Genomic DNA, 17,007 nt, shown 5'->3' with positions numbered 1-17,007 from the left:
TCTTGTCCCTGACATCCTTGGAGAGCTCTTTGGTCTTGGCCATGGTGGAGAGTTTGGAATCTGATTGATTGATCGCTTCTGTGGACAGGTGTCTTTTATACAGGTAACAAGCTGAGATTAGGAGCAGTCCCTTTAAGAGTGTGCTCCTAATCTCAGCTCGTTACCTGTATAAAAGACACCTGGGAGCCAGAAATCATTCTGATTGAGAGGGGGTCAAAAACTTATTTTCCTCATTAAAATGCAAATCAATTTATAACATTTTTGACATGTGTTTTTCTGGATTTTTTTGTTGTTATTCTGTCTCTCACTGTAAACCTACCATTAAAATTATAGACTGATCATTTATTTGTCAGTGGGCAAACATACAAAATCAGCAGGGGATCAAATACTTTTTTCCCTCACTGTATATATATATATATATATATATATATATATATATATATATATATATATATATATATATATATATATATATATATATATATATTTTATTTATTGTGTTAAATGTTTTTTATTTTATTTTAATTTGGGGGGTAGATCAGCTTTAATATTGCAGATAGATTGTAACTTCCATCAATGTAATTGCCTGCATCACTTCCAATCCCCCGTGTTTTTTTTCTCTCGCATATACATACATATATATATACATACACACACCGTTCAAAAGTTTGGGGTCACTTAGAAACGTCCTTGTTTTCGAAAGAAAAGCAATTTTTTGGTCCATTAAAATAACATCAAATTGATCAGAAATACAGTGTAGACATTGTTAATGTTGTAAATGGCTATTGTAGCAGGAAACGGCTGATTTTTAATGGAATATCTACATAGGCGTACAGAGGCCCATTATCAGCAACCATCAGTCCTGTGTTCCAATGGCTCGTTGTGTTTGCTAATCCAAGTTTATCATTTTAAAAGGCTAATTGATCATTAGAAAACCCTTTTGCAATTATGTTAGCACAGCTGAAAACTGTTGTGCTGATTAAAGAAGCAATAAAACTGGCCTTCTTGAGACTAATTGAGTATCTGGAGCATCAGCAATTGTGGGTTCGATTACAGGCTCAAAAAGGCCAGAAACAAATAACTTTCTTTGCCAAAAGGCACTAAAAAGACTCTCAGACCATGAGAAACAAGATTCTCTGGTCTGATGAAACCAAGATTGAACTATTTGGCCTGAATGCCAAGTGTCACGTCTGGAGGAAACCTGGCACCATCCCTATGGTGAAGCTTGGTGGTGGCAGCATCATGCTGTGGGGATGTTTTTCAGCGGCAGGGACTGGGAGGCTAGTCAGGGTCAAGGCAAAGATGAACTAAATAAAGTACAGAGAGATAATTGATGAAAACCTGCTCCAGAGCGCTCCGGACCTCAGACGGGGGCGAAGGTTCAACTTCCAACAGGACAACGACCCTAAGCACACAGCCAAGACAAAACAGGAGTGGCTTCGGGACAAGCCTCTGAATGTCCTTGAGTGGCCCAGCCAGAGCCCGGACTTGAACCCGATCTAACATCTCTGGAGAGACCTGAAAATAGAGGAAACCTGTGCAGCGACGCTCCCCATCCAATCTGACAGAGCTTGAGAGGATCTGCAGAGAAGAATGGGAGAAACTCCCCAAATATAGGTGTGCCAAGCTTGCAGCGTCATCCCCAAGAAGACTGGAGGCTGTAATCGCGTCCAAAGGTGCTTCAACAAAGTACTGAGTAAAGAGTCTGAATACTACTGTGATATTTCAGTTTTTTTACTTTTTTTATTAGAAAACAATTCTAAAAACCTGTCTTTGCTTTGTCATTATGGGGTATTGTCTGTAGATTGATGAGGGAAAAAAACAATTTAATAAATTTTTGAATGAGGCTGTAACGTAACAAAATGTGGAAAAAGTCAAGGTGCTGAATACTTTCCGAATGCACTATATGAATGTGTATGTGTATGTATATATATATATAAATAAATATACATATTTAAAACATATATATATGGGGGATTGGAAGTGATGCAGACAATTACATTGATGGAAGCTACAATCTATCTGCAATATTAAAGCTTATCTACCCCCTAAAAAAAAAATGATGATGGAGGCCACTGTTTTCTTGGGGACGTTCAATGCTGCAGACATTTTTTGGTACCCTTCCCCAGATCTGTGCCTCGACACAATCCTGTCTCGGAGCTCTCCAGACAATTCCTATGAATTCATGGCTTGGTTTTTGCACTGAAATGCACTGTCAACTGTGGGACCTTATATACAGTGCCTTGCAAAAGTATTCATCCCCCTTGGCATTTTTCCTATTTTGTTGCATTACAACCTGTAATTTAAATGGATTTTTATTTGGATTTCATGTAATGGACATACACAAAATAGTCCAAATTGGTGAAGTGGAATGAAAAAAATAACTTGTTTCAAAGAATTCAAAAAAATGTATAACTTTAAAGTGGTGCGTGCATATGTTTTCACCCCCTTTGCTATGAAGCCCCTAAATAAGATCTGGTGCAACCAATTACCTTCAGAAGTCACATAATTAGTTCAATAAAGTCCACCTGTGCGCAATATAAGTGTCACATGATCTGTCACATGACCTCCGTATATATACATCTGTTCTGAAAGGCCCCAGAGTCTGCAACACCACTAAGCAAGGGGCACCACCAAGCAAGCGGCACCATGAAGACCAAGGAGCTCTCCAAACAGGTCAGGGACAAAGTTGTGGAGAAGTACAGATCAGGGTTGGGTTATAAAAAAATATCTGAAACTTTGAACATCCCATGGAGCACCATTAAATCTATTATAAAAAAATTGAAAGAATATGGCACCACAACAAACCTGCCAAGAGAGGGCCGCACACCAAAACTCACGGACCAGGCAAGGAGGGCATTAATCAGAGAGGCAACAAACAGACCAAAGCGGAGATTGGAGTATCTGTCCATAGGACCACTTTAAGCCGTACACTCCACAGAGCTGGGCTTTACGGAAGAGTGGCCAGAAAAAAGCCATTGCTTAAAGAACAAAATAAGCAAACACCTTTGGTGTTCGCCAAAAGGATTGTGGGAGTCTCCCCAAACATATGGAAGAAGGTATTCTGGTCAGATTAGACTAAAATTGAGCTTTTTGGCCATCAAGGAAAACGCTATGTCTGGCGCAAACCCAACACCTCTCATCACCCCGAGAACACCATCCCCACAATGAAGCATGGTGGTGGCAGCATCATGCTGTGGGGATGTTTTTCATCGGCAGGGACTGGGAAACTGGTCAGAATTGAAGGAATGATGGATGGCGCTAAATACTGGGAAATTCTTGAGGGAAACCTGTTTCAGTCTTCCAGACATTTGAGACTGGGACAGAGGTTGACCTTCCAGCAGGACAATGACCCTAAGCATACTGCTAAAGCAACACTCTAGTTATGCACGCTCAAGTTTTCTGTTTTTTTGTCTTATTTCTTGTTTGTTTCACAATAAAAAATATTTTGCATCTTCAAAGTGGTAGGCATGTTGTGTAAATCACATGATACAAACCCCCAAAAAATCCATTTTAATTACAGGTTGTAAGGCAACAAAATAGGAAAAATTCCAAGGGGGGTGAATACTTTCGCAAGCCACTATAGATAGGTGTGTGCCTTTCCAAATAATGTCCGATCCGTTGAATTTACTACCGGTGGACTCCAATCAAGTTGTAGAAACATCTCAAGGATGATCAATGGAAACAGGATGCACCTGAGCTCAACTTCGAGTCTCATAGCAAAGGGTCTGAATACTTATGTAAACCTGTTTTTGCATTGTCATTATGGGGTATTGTGTGTAGATTGATCAGGAAACAATGAATTTAATCAATTTCAGAATAAGGCTGCAACCTAACAAAATGTGGAAAAAGTCAAGGGGTGTGAATACTTTCCAAATGCGCTGTATATTCTGATAATACACTTTAGATACCAAAACTGTTTCATACTGTATTCCTTAATACTGGATCATCAATTGACTTTCATTTATTTTGCAGTTAAATGAGCAAGACTATCACTTATTGGCCAAAGTCCTGTCAGTTGGATTGGTAGACGCAGACCCAAACTATATTCAACACCTCAAGGACAACAGGGACCTGCGTGGAGGCCCTTCCTGAAGGATCAGCACACTTAGGGAGTACCAGGAAATGTACAAATCAGTTACAAAGACATTTACATTTGGTACCCTGGAAAATATTGATTTCTACGCAAGATCAAGCTATCCACCAATATCAAAAAACATTCATGGACAATGTGAGAATGAAGAAGGATGCACTCATGGGCCCACAGTTGTCATTGCAGTGATGTGCTGCCCTTTATTTTATTTATTAATTATTGAATAATGAAATGATATCTACAAAATGAAGATGACTTCCATCATATTTATGTCATGCTTTTTTTGTGCCTTGTAATTACATGTTTGGTCATAAAAGCAAACATCCAATGTCCTGTTGTGGTAAAAGTACACACAACCATGGTTTTGAGACTATAATAGCTCACATACTGTTCATGATTTCCACTTGACAGATATGTATGTTATGACAAGTGTTCATACAGCCTCTGGAAACACAATGATATTCCAATCTCAAGACAAAAAGTGGTATAAAAATATATTTTATCACCCCTTGTATACTCTCATATTTTCATTTGGTCAAGTTGTAGTCAGAACATGTTGATAAGTAGAAAACTATTGTTTTGAGAATGTTGTGGTAACTTCCTGGTAAAAAAGGACTAAACCAATCAAGCCTAAATGTGATTATTATTTTTTCAACATTGAGTTATATTTTCTTATTGTGATGCTGATAACATTTCTTTTAAAAAGAAAAACTACAGTATGTCTGTTAGAAACTATGTTGTCAGAGGACAGTACATATGACATAAGACCCTGTGTGGAATTTCTATTCATACACATACAGTATTTCTTGAGGTTCGTTGGGGATATCTGAGTGACAGCAATGTATCCGGCCCCAATAGATTGAAAGAGGAAAATGGGCTGAGTTTCATTTCCTTTTAGTTACCGTCTTGCCTTTTCCTAAAATAATAACAAAGAGAGAGAGCGAGAGAACGAGAAAGGGAGCGGTTATTATAACGTTAGCATGGTATTTCTGCTTCTTACTTCATGGTTCTAGACTGCTGAGGTCACTCACCCCAGATACAGTTGTTTAGGGTCCGTCCTAGCAGATACATCATTGTCACCACCGTCATGTTGAAGAGGAATAACCCCAACACACCAGAGGTGCTAAGGAGCCCGAGGAGAGGATACACCCAAAGACCTACCGCCAGGTAGATAAATATCACCCTACAGAACAAGAGAGATGGAGAATGGAGGTGCAGTGAAACAACATACAGTAAGTGCAATGTCCGTATCTTATTGTCAATATATGTGTAGTGGGTCAGCAGCATACGTTTTGAATCAGAATTAGAACTCAATTATCAAATTTATGTGGATTAGTGCTACGAACACATGGTCAGCAATACATACATTTGTATCTGATTCATAAACAACTTTACGTACCAGCCCAAATAAGCCAAGCCCACAACTCCTAAGGCAGCTAAGCCATTGTTGGTCTTTGGGTACACATGAGGTTGAAGCAGGATCTCCCCAAGTAAGATAGGCATGACAACGGTGTGCTACAAATAACATTTTCATACATTTTCATCATTAATTACTTTCCAGCCAACTTCTACATTCACAATCATTAAACAAATTTGGTCTGTAATTTTTATGTACTGACCATAGCATGATTCATCCAGAGAGGAAAGAAGGCATCTAAAGATTCTGGGTAGACAAGCTGCCTGTCATAGGCAAAGATCACCCAGAAAAGCAGCACCACAAACTGAAAATTTTTAGAGACAAAAGTAAATATTTTTTGTTGTTGCAGTAATCCATTAAGATGATATATACTATCTCCCTTTGATGTGGGAGATTCTATGTTGGTGGTATATCAAATCACAACATTTCACAGTATTTCAATCACTCCTTCTCACCATGCCTACAGGGAAGGCGAGGACAGAGAAGATGAGGTCTTTCCACTTGTTAAGACCCTTTGCTGGGTTTTTCCCAGTCTGAAGATCATTCACCACGGCCATCCCAAAGAACACCATCTGCAATAACTTAAATATTGCATACATAGCATATTAATGTTATTCCCATTTTGTTATCATGTATCATGAATATAAACATACAGTAAATCATACAACAAAAATCAGGCAGCCTCATGTGACCTTAGAGATATTCCTGACTAGGTTGACAGGGTTTAACCTCTATACCGGATATATTAAAATCTGTGAAGTTAGGTTTTATTGTTCAGATCAAACCACAACCCATGCAGTATAACACATTTCATCCAACTATCCCAAATCAATTCCATTCACAATACATTTTGACATTACTATTGTAACTTCAGTTTGTAGTACCTTTTAATCCATTAGAATCCAACCCCCAATTGTAATCAAAATGCCAAATAATCTTACCAGGTTGAGGAAAGTAAGGTACTTCCAGGGTCCACCATACTCAAAGATCCCAGGTGGTAACTTCTCTCCATCCTTAGCAGCCATGGACTTAATGATAAAGGCATACCAGCTGAAAGCTGTGATATGGTAAATTATTCTCACTTTTGCAATCATGATAAACTAAGATAGTATCAATCTATCAATCTAGAGTCAATCTATCTCTATAATAGAAATACTAGTAAACACTAACAGAAATAATAGCAAACTCTGAGTCTGGCATTGACACAAACTGTACCACAAAATAGGAGCTACTTTCCTATCTGATGTAGTGCACAATGTTGGGAGAAAGAAGGGGTTTTGGCAGAGAAAAGCTCTTTGTTACAAGATTATGTTTCAGCTTCGGCTTATTAATGCATTTGGCAATAGAAGGGTTACAAAAGCACATTCTAGACAAGGGGCCCACTGTTGCTGGTGATGTTTTGGGTTTTCTTATTTCATAATCAGTCCAATCTGGCATGTGATTGGTCAGTGAGTTCAAACACACTGATTGGTTTAATGATGTCAAATCAGTTTTTTCAAAGGATGAACAATGACCATAAAAAATATCATGAGTAATGGAAACATAGTATGTTATTGTTATGTCTCTGGTGTTTGCTACGATACATAATGGGTTTAGGACACTTTGTTAGTATGTCTCATGTAATAGCCTACATTACAAATACACAGCACGTCTCTAATTAGTACAGAAATAAAAGATTTGCTCAGTGCTGTAGCTAATCAATTTGGAGCTTTGGATATGACATAAATAATAAGTTCACACAAAGTTATTTTCTGTTGCTTAACTACCTTGGGTACAAGCACTTTCTTCACTCATGGACAAACTATATCAGGGCATTCTGTAAATAGAAAGTCTTATGGTACCAATTTGTAAGTCGCTCTGGATAAGAGCGTCTGCTAAATGACGTAAATGTAAATGTAAATGTAGTATGATTATCAACAGTAGGCCTGTTAATATGTTTGTAATACTTATCAACAGTATGCCTGTTACAATTCACAGTTCATACATCCCAAAGGAACTCCAGAGGGAAACCTTTCATCCTCCTGTCAAACCTTCCACTCTGGGTGATGGTAAACAGAGTTTTCCAGTCTCCAATTGTTCCTGTGAAGCCACAAAAGGAATGAGAGTAAGCTCATTGAAATGTAAAACACTATAATCAGGTCGCAGAAACTGTTTTGAATTGGGACATTTTGAAATAGCGACACCTAGGGGAGCTCATAGTCTGATCGTTATAATCAATAAGTGAGATAGAAATAGCCCAAAACTTTATACAAAATGTTACCTTTTAGCAACATCAATCCCTCGCTGCGGCCAAACAGGTCTGGAGCCACAGTGTTCAAATTGGCATTTTGGGTTTGTTGTATGTTACTGAAAGTACTCTTTTCAACAATCATGTTTAGTGTTTTGTCATCAAGACTTTTCTTCAGAAAGGTTGAAACCATGACAATCATGCCTTTCAGGTCCTGTTACACAAGGAAGAGTACACAAAATGTTTTTAAATCAAAATACAAACTAATTTTCTCTGGTATTAAACTTGATTATAATCCTAATAAAATCAAACGTGTTAAAAATGTATTTAATTTATCTACAGTGTCTATCATAAGTATTCACCCCCTTGGATTTCTTCACATTTTATTGTGTTACAAAGTGGGACAAAAATTCAGTTAATTGTCATTTTTTGTCAACTATCTACACAAAATACTCTGTAATGAGAAAGTGCAAGAAAAATGTTAACATCTTTTCAAGATTAATGAAAAATAAAACACTAATATACCTTAATTAGATAAGTATTCATCCCCCTGAGCTGTGAGTCTTATTGGGTAAGTCTCTAAGAGCTTTACACAACTTGATTGTGCAATATTTTCCCATTATTCGTTTCAAACTTCTTTAAGCTCTTTCAAGGTATTGGGGATCATGGCTTGAAAGCAAAGTCTTGCCATAGATTTTCCAGCAGAGTTAAGTCCAAACTGTAACTTGGCCACTCAGGAACATTCACTGTCTTCTTGGAAAGCAACTCCAGATGTGGCCTTGTGTTGTAGGTGATTATCCTGCTGAAAGGTGAATTCCTCTCCCAGTGTCTGGTGTAAAGCAGACTGAAGCTGGTTTTCCTCTAGGATTTTGCCTGTGCTTAGCTCCATCTCATTTATTTTCATCCTGAAAAACTCCCCAGTTTTTCCCGATGTCAAGTATACCCATACCATGATGCAACCACAACCATGCTTGAAAATAAGGAGGCAGGTATTGTGTTGGACTTGCCCCAAACATAAGGCTTTGCATTTAGGCTAAAAAGTGTATTCCTTCGCCGTGTTTTTTTGCAGTGTATTCTGTATATTTGTATTCTTCTTTTCACTCTGTCAATTAGGTCATTATTGTGGAGTCACTACAATGTTGTTGATCCATCCTCAGTTTTCTCCCATCACAGCCATTGAACTCTGTTTGTGTTTTAAAATCACCAATGGCCTCATGGTGACACCCCGGAGCAGTTTCTTTCCTGTCCTGCAGCTCAGTTCAGAAGGACGACTGTATCTTTGATGTGTCTAGGTGGTTTAGTACATCATCCACAGCATAATTATTAACTTGCCTTGCTAAAAGAGATATTCAATGTCTGATTTGTTATTGTTACCGATCTACCAATCATTGGCTTTCGAAAAGCTCCCTGGCCTTTGTAGTTGAATCTGTGCTTGATATTCAATACTTGACTGAGGGAAATGTTAGGAATCGAAAACCTGGTCAAGGTGTGGAGAAATGCTAGATGCAAAATATAAGGCAGACAACTTCTATATTTAAAGGTTTAACAGACAAAGAGACATAGACAGACATAAGCATATGGGAAGACAGACATGTTCCTCTTAGAGGGTCGCAGCATTTCTCTCACCCTCCAGAGGAGGGCTGACCTACATACTCTTGCCTTATCTGTTCACGGTTTCACCCTTCCATGCCAGTAAATCAAGGCAGAGGCCCTGGGGTTGAATAGACTATACATTTGAAAGACCTTAATCGCTTAAGAACACCCGTGGCTGATTTTATGGCTCAGGGGCCTAGATTCCACTAATAACTGTTTTATGGTGACCTCTGGCCTTAGAGAGGATACCTAAAGGCCCAATTCCAATAGGGAATAATCATCCTGCAAAATAACTGACAGAATACACATCTTAACACTTGTAAAATACCCTATCCAAACAATAAGAACATATTTTTGTTCATAGCCGATATATGGATTAGGAGAGTGGGTGGATTTACCTAAGCATTTCATTTCACATGTGACAAATACCATTTTATTTTATTTGATAAGAGCAAAAATGTCACTGTCCCCGATATCAAAGTCCTTCAGAGCGTCTACAGTGCCTTCAGAAAGTATTCATACCCCTTGACTTATTTTGTTGTGTTACAGCCTGAATTCAAAATGGATTAAATAAATAAAAATGTCTCACCCATCTACACACAATTCCCCATAATGACAAAGTGAAAACATGTTTTTTAGAAATGTTTGCAAATTTATTGAAAATGAAATACAGAAATATATCATTTACATAAGTATTCACACCCCTGAGTCAATATTAGAATGTCACGATCGTCATTCATAGAGGAGGACCAAGGCGCAGCGTTGAATGCGAACATTTTATTTATTAGAATGATCACACGATCAAAACAACAAAACAAAACGTGACGTCCCTGGTTACATAAACAAACCAACACGGAACAAGAAACCACAAATAATGAATGCCTAACGGCTACCTAAGTATGACTCCCAATCAGAGACAACGAGCTACAGCCGTCTCTGATTGGGAGCCACCCTGGCCAACATAGATATACAACAACTAGAACATAAACAAATGAAAACTCACACCCTGGCTCAACATACTAGAGTCCCCAGAGCCAGGGCGTGACAGTACCCCCCCCTAAAGGCGCGGACTCCGACCACGGCAACCAAATACAACAGGGGAGGGACCGGGTGGGCACTCCGCCTCGGCGGCGGATCCGGCTCCGGACATGACCCCCACTCCTTCTCTAACCCCCCAAAGTACCCCTGGTCCGGTCTGGCCCTGCTGACCAGAGCTGAACTGAACACTGGTGGAGCGGATTACTCTAGCTCCGGCGTGACGCAGCACCTGACCGGTGCCGGACCCGCCACCGGTGGAACAGGCACGGGCCGTGCCGGACTGACGACGCACACCACTGGCTTGGTGTGGGGAGCAGGAGCGGGCCGAGCCGGGCTGACGGCAAACGCACCACTGACTTGGTGCGGGGAGCAGGAGCGGGCCGAGCCGGGCTGGCGGGCGCACCACTGACTTGGTGCGGGGAGCAGGAACGGCCGTGCCGGGCTGACGACAGCGCACCACTGACTTGGTGCGGGGGAGCAGGAACGGGCCGGACAGGACTGACGAAACGCACCACTGACTTGGTGCGGGGAGCAGGAATGTGCCGGACTGGGCTGGCGACGCGCACCACAGACTTGGTGCGGAGAGCAGGAACGGGCCGGACAGGGCTGAAGAAACGCACCACAGACTTGGTGCGGGGAGCAGGAATGGGCCGGACAGGGCTGACGAAACGCACCACTGACTTGGTGCGGGGAGCAGGAATGGGCCGGGCCGAGCTGGCGATGCGCACCGTAGACTTGGTGCGAGTGGCAGGAACAGGCCGGACCGTACTGGGAACACACACCACTGGCCCTACGTGGGGATCAGGAACAGGCCGGACCGGACTGGCAACACACGCCAGTACCTCTCGCCGTGCCTCTACATCTTCCACCCCCTCTTCGACCAGTGGCCCCCGTAACCTGGCGGCCTCCTCTGCCAATCCGCTGGGCCGCTCTGCCGCGGTCTCCTGCTGGCCCGTCGTCCACGGCGTTAGCCCCCCCCTAAAAATGTTCTGGGCGTCTCCCCTACCCGTGGACCAGGTCTCCATGTCCCTCGCCAGCCTTTCGCCCTTCTGCCACAATGTCAAGCCCTTCTCTTCCTCACTCGGCTTGACCCAGTCGAGGAGGCGAAGGAGATCTGTTAGGGATCTCCCTGGCGATGGCTCCTGGACACGCTGCTTGGTCACATCTTGGTGGTTTCTTCTGTCACGATCGTCATTCATAGAGGAGGACCAAGGCGCAGCGTTGAATGCGAACATTTTATTTATTAGAATGATCACACGATCAAAACAACAAAACAAAACGTGACGTCCCTGGTTACATAAACAAACCAACACGGAACAAGAAACCACAAATAATGAATGCCTAACGGCTACCTAAGTATGACTCCCAATCAGAGACAACGAGCTACAGCCGTCTCTGATTGGGAGCCACCCTGGCCAACATAGATATACAACAACTAGAACATAAACAAATGAAAACTCACACCCTGGCTCAACATACTAGAGTCCCCAGAGCCAGGGCGTGACATAGAATCCACCTTTGGCAGCGATTACAGCTGTGAGTCTTTCTGGGTAAGTCTCTAAGAGCGTTGCACACCTGGATTGTATAATATTTGCACATTATTTTTTTTAATTCTTCAAGCTCTGTCAAGTTGGTTGTTGATCATTGCTAGACAGCCATTTTCAAGTCTAGCCATAGATTTCCAATCCGATTTAAGTGAAAACTGTAATAAGGCCACTCAGGAACATTCAATGACGTCTTGGTAAGCAACTCCAATGTATATTTGGTCTTATTGTCCTACTGAAAGGTGAATTTATCTCCCTGTTAGGAAGCAGACTGAACCAGGTTTTCCTCTAGGATTTTGCATGTACTTAGCTCTATTCAGTTTATTTTAATCCTAAAAAACTCCCTAGTCCTTGCCGATGACAAGCATACCCATAACATAATGCAGCCACCACCATGCTTGAAAATATGAAGAGTGGTGTGTTGTGTTGGATTTGCCCCAAACATAACGCTTCGTATTCAGGACATAAAGTTCATTTCTTTGCCACATTTTGTGCAGTTTTACTTTAGTGCCTTATTGCAAACAGGATGCATGTTTTGGAATATTTGTATTCTTTACAGGCTTCCTTCTTTCACTCTGTCATTTAGGTTAGTATTGTGGAGTAACTACAATGCTGTTGATGCATCCTCAGTTTTCTCCTATCACAGCTATTAAAATCTGTAACTGTTTAAAAGTCACCATTGGCCTCAGCATGAAATCCCTGAGCAGTTTCCTTCCTCTCCGGCAACTGATTTAGGAAGGACGCCTGTATCTTTGTAGTGACTGGGTGTACTGATACACCATCAAAGTGTAATTAATAACTTCACCATGTTCAAAGGGCTATTCAATGTCTTTGCGAGGCTTTGGAAAACCTCCCTGGTCTTTCTGGTTGAATCTGCTCGACTGAGAGATCTTACAGATAATTTTATGTGTGGGATACAGAGATGAGGTAGTCAATCAAAAAACATGTTAAACATTATTATTGCACACAGAGTGAGTCCATGCAACTTATTATGTGACTTGTTAAGCAAATTTGTATTCCTGAACTTATTTAGGCTTGCCATAATAAAGGGGTTGAATACTTATTGACTCAAGACATTTCAGCTTTTCATTTTTAATTAAAGATGCACTATGCAGAAATCGCACCACCATTTCCTGGTTGCTAAAATTGGAATAGTTCACCTAATTTCAGTTTATGTAACAAAACAAGCAAGTATAGTGTAGAGAATCATTAAAACCATCTAAACCACTGTGAAGTATATTTTCCATAACCAAAAATATTGTATTTTCAGCTGTTTGAAGCTGACGTACAAAATGAAAAGTAAAACAAAACTTAAGAATGGGAAGCATAGAAATACCGCACATAGAACAGATCTACAGCTTCTTAGACTGTTTTTCAATGAGAATGAAAGGGCTATAACTCACATTTCTTTGTGAATTTGGCCGGGTCACCCAAAATAATTACATATTTCAGCTTTAATTTGTAAAAATTCCTAAAAACATAATTCCACTTTGACATTATAGGGTATTGTGTGTAGGCCAGTGACACAAAATGTCAATTTAGTCCATTATAAATTGAGGCTGTAACACATCATAATGTGGAAAAAGTCAAGGGGTGTGAATACTTTCTGAGAGCACTGTAGATAACTTTCCTCATGCACATTTTTAATGAGCTTTAGCCCTTTGTATGACACTAGTCCAGGTACAAACTTTGGTGGCTCCTCTGCCATTTCTGAAGTAAACACCTCTAGAGATTTGGTCTTCAGAATGAGGTTTTAAAGGAAAACCGTGAAACAGCCAAACCATGGAAGAGCAAAAGTTATAGTCTTGTGAAATGGGTTTTACATTGAAGGGTGGACACACACTAACCCTGTGACCCCTCCCCATATGCAGTTGTGGAGATAGATCTGAGAGCACAGGAATAAGTATTAATATAAACTGGGTGGTTTCGAGCCCTGAATGCTGATTGGCTGACAGCTGTGGTATATCAGACCGAATACCACGGGTATGACAAAACATTTATTTGTACTGTTCGAATTATGTTGGTAACCAGTTTATAATAGCAATAAGGCACCTCGGGGGTTTGTGGTATATGGCCAATATACCACAGCTAATGGCTGTATCCAGGCACTCAGCCTTGCGTCGTGCTTAAGAACAGCCCTTAGCCGTGGTATATTGGTCATACAGTGGGGGAAAAAAGTATTTAGTCAGCCACCAATTGTGCAAGTTCTCCCCCTAAAAAGATGAGAGAGGCCTGTAATTTTCATCATAGGTACACGTCAACTATGACAGACAAAATGAGGGAAATCCAGAAAATCACATTGTAGGATTTTTTATTAATTTATTTGCAAATTATGGTGGAAAATAAGTATTTGGTCAATAATAAAAGTTTCTCAATACTTTGTTATATACCCTTTGTTGGCAATGACACGGGTCAAACGTTTTCTGTAAGTCTTCACACACTGTTGCTGGTATTTTGGACACCATCCCCACCGTCAAACATGGAGGTGGAAACATTATGCTTTGGGGGTGTTTTACTGCTAAGGGGACAGGACAACTTCACTGCATCAAAGGGACGATGGACGGGGCCATGTACCATCAAATCTTGGGTGAGAACCTCCTTCCCTCAGCCAGGGCATTGAAAATGGATCATGGATGGGTATTCCAGCATGACAATGACCCAAAACACACGGTACCTATGACGAAAAGTACAGGCCTCTCTCATCTTTTTAAGTGGGAGAACTTGCACAATTGGTGGCTGACTAAATACTTTTTTTCCCCACTGTATACCACACCCCCTCGGGCCTTATTGGTTAAATACGTTACACCATCTTGCCCTCTGATTGGCTAAATAGATTTGTGTTCATTCCCCTGCAAGTCCTGAAAAAGATTGTGCATTTAAGCCAACAGCTGAACTGAAGTTTGGAGCAGAGATATAGCCAAACTGAACCATTAATCCTGTCTCCTTTATGAATGAAACATTCCTCAGTCCAAGTGAAGAGCCAAGTACTACTCCTCCTTTGACCTCAGGGTGTGCAAGAGCCCAATCCTAGAAGTAAAGATTTCCTCCTCTCCCTCAAAGAATGTAAAAAGCACATGGTTATCCAACTGGCCATGCTTTAAGACATTTGCCTTACTGTTTTATGAAGTCCTGTATATCCTGTCTAGTTCATCTATGGTATTATCAGTGCTTGACTTAGGCATGAGCTCACCGGAGCTGAGTACCAGCTCCTCAAATGTACTAGTGCTTGAGTTCCGGCACCTCTTATAGCTGATTAGCTCAAAAGCCAACCAGCTCTCACAGTCTCTCTGCAGAATTAGACGTTCATCCACATTCTCCAAACATCAAATTTAGAAGTGGCTTCAAACGTCAAATTTAGAAGTGTTTTTGCTGCTCTTGCATCATTCCATTTCTCCAAATGTCGAATTTCTAAGTTAAGGGTTAAGTTTAGTCACTCATTCCGAACGGTTAAAGGAATAATCCACCCAGAACAACTCATTCCTTTAATTTACATTGTTAAATAACACTAATGTGAGAACAATATTTTTTGTGAAGAAATGTTTCATTTTGGCGTTATAATAAGTTTGGTAGCAACATGGAAAATCGTTGAAGAAATCTGTTGCAGTTCAAGTCGACTACAAAATCCACAATGCAATGCTACACTATATATACAAACTTATCTGGATACCCCTTCAAATTAGTGGATTTGGCTATTTCAGCCACACCCGTTGCTGACAGGTGTATAAAATTGAGCACACAGCCATGTAATCTCCATAGACAAACACTGGCAGTAGAATGGCCTTATTGAAGAGCTCAGTGACTTTCAACATGGCACTGTCATAGGATGCCACCTTTCCAACAAGTCAGTTCGTCAAATGTCTGCCCTGCTAGAGCTGCCCTGGTCAACTGTAAGTGCTGTTATTGTGAAGTGGAAACGTCTAGGATCAACAATGGCTCAGCCGTGAAGTGGTAGGCCACACAAGCTCACAGAAAGGGACCGCCGAGTGTTGAAGCTCGTAGCGCATAAAAATAGCCTGTCCTCAGTTGCAACATTCACTACCGAGTTCCAAACTGCCTCTGGAAGCAACGTCAGCACAATAACTGTTAGTCGGAAGCTTCATGAAATGGGTATCCATGGCTGAGCAGCCGTACACAAGCCTAGGATCACCATGTGCAATGCCAAGCGTCGGCTGGAGTGGTGTAAAGCTCACCGCCATTGGACTGTTGAGCAGCGGAAATGCGTTCTCTGGAGTGATGAATCACGCTTCACATTCTGGCAGTCCGACGGACAAATCTGGGTTTAGCAGATGCCAGGAGAACGCTACCTGCCCCAATGCATAGTGCCAAATGTAAAGTTTGGTGGAGGAGGAATAATGGTCTGGGGCTGTTTTTCATGGTTCGGGCTAGGCCCCTTAGTTCCAGTGAAGGGAAATCTTAACGCTATAGCATACAATGACATTCTAGACTCTTCTGTGCTTCCAACTTTGTGGTAACAGTTTGGGGAAGGCCCTTTCCTGTTTCAGCATGACAATGCCCCCGTGCACAAAGCGAGGTCCATGCAGAAATGGTATGTCAAGATCAGTGTGGAAGAACTTGACTGGCCTGCACAGAGCCCTGACCTCAACCCCATCAAACACCTTTGGGATGAATTGGAACACCGGCTGCGAGGCAGGCCTAATCGCCCAACATCAGTGCCTGACCTCCCTAATGCTCTTGTGGCTGAATGGAAGCAATCTTCCAACATCTAGTGGAAAGCCTCCCTAGAAGAGTGGAGGCTGTTATAGCAGTAAAGGGTTGACCAACTCCATATTAATGCCCATGATTTTGGAATGAGATGTTTGACGAGCAGGTCTCCACATACTTTTGCTAATGTAGTGTATATCTATGGGCTGGCTAGCTAGCTAGGTACTGTAGCTAGCAAACATAGCTACACACAATTATACTAAAGACAATATAAAATCAAATTTTATTTGTCAAATGCTTACTTAAAAGCCCTTAACCAACAAAAATAGAAAAATAACAAATAATTAAAGAGCAGCAGTAAAATAATAGTAGCGAGGCTATATACAGGGGGTACCGGTACAGAGTCAATGTGCGGGGGCACCGGTTAGTCGAG

At 41.2% G+C, this 17,007-nt stretch overlaps 2 protein-coding genes across 2 annotated transcripts; both read right to left on the bottom strand.

The window, feature by feature from the left end:
• Positions 1–4,267: 4,267 nt before the first annotated feature.
• On the bottom strand, positions 4,268–6,821 carry LOC121553515 (androgen-dependent TFPI-regulating protein). Its single transcript, XM_041866670.2, has 6 exons — positions 6,452–6,821; positions 5,966–6,091; positions 5,713–5,814; positions 5,493–5,608; positions 5,125–5,276; positions 4,268–5,009 (listed from the first exon to the last, which is right to left on the bottom strand). Exons 1-6 carry the CDS (start codon positions 6,602–6,604, stop codon positions 4,978–4,980), a joined length of 681 nt encoding a protein of 226 aa, XP_041722604.1. The 5' UTR covers positions 6,605–6,821; the 3' UTR covers positions 4,268–4,977.
• A 493-nt stretch (positions 6,822–7,314) lies between these two features.
• Positions 7,315–13,620, bottom strand: LOC121553295 (amine sulfotransferase-like). Its single transcript, XM_045211463.1, has 3 exons — positions 13,516–13,620; positions 7,771–7,951; positions 7,315–7,589 (listed from the first exon to the last, which is right to left on the bottom strand). Exons 1-3 carry the CDS (start codon positions 13,618–13,620, stop codon positions 7,489–7,491), a joined length of 387 nt encoding a protein of 128 aa, XP_045067398.1. The 3' UTR covers positions 7,315–7,488.
• Between the last annotated feature and the right edge of the window lie 3,387 nt (positions 13,621–17,007).

Source organism: Coregonus clupeaformis, chromosome 37 (genome assembly GCF_020615455.1).
Source record: "Coregonus clupeaformis isolate EN_2021a chromosome 37, ASM2061545v1, whole genome shotgun sequence".
Taxonomy (NCBI): domain Eukaryota; kingdom Metazoa; phylum Chordata; class Actinopteri; order Salmoniformes; family Salmonidae; genus Coregonus; species Coregonus clupeaformis.
Note: the sequence above shows the minus strand (reverse complement) of the source record. Positions and strands in the feature narration are given on the sequence as shown.

Coding starts and splice junctions, on each gene's coding strand:
- LOC121553295 (XM_045211463.1), bottom strand. CDS start 13,620: ATGGCAGAGGAGCCACCAAAGTTTGTACCTGGACTAGTGTCATACAAA. Junction 7,952..13,515: donor ATCTACAGTGCTCTCAGAAA/GTATTCACACCC, acceptor CTTGTGTAACAG/GACCTGAAAGGCATGATTGT. Junction 7,590..7,770: donor GGGATTGATGTTGCTAAAAG/GTAACATTTTGT, acceptor GTGGCTTCACAG/GAACAATTGGAGACTGGAAA.
- LOC121553515 (XM_041866670.2), bottom strand. CDS start 6,604: ATGATTGCAAAAGTGAGAATAATTTACCATATCACAGCTTTCAGCTGG. Junction 5,815..5,965: donor TCGCCTTCCCTGTAGGCATG/GTGAGAAGGAGT, acceptor AAAAATTTTCAG/TTTGTGGTGCTGCTTTTCTG. Junction 5,277..5,492: donor GGCTTGGCTTATTTGGGCTG/GTACGTAAAGTT, acceptor CTTGTTCTGTAG/GGTGATATTTATCTACCTGG.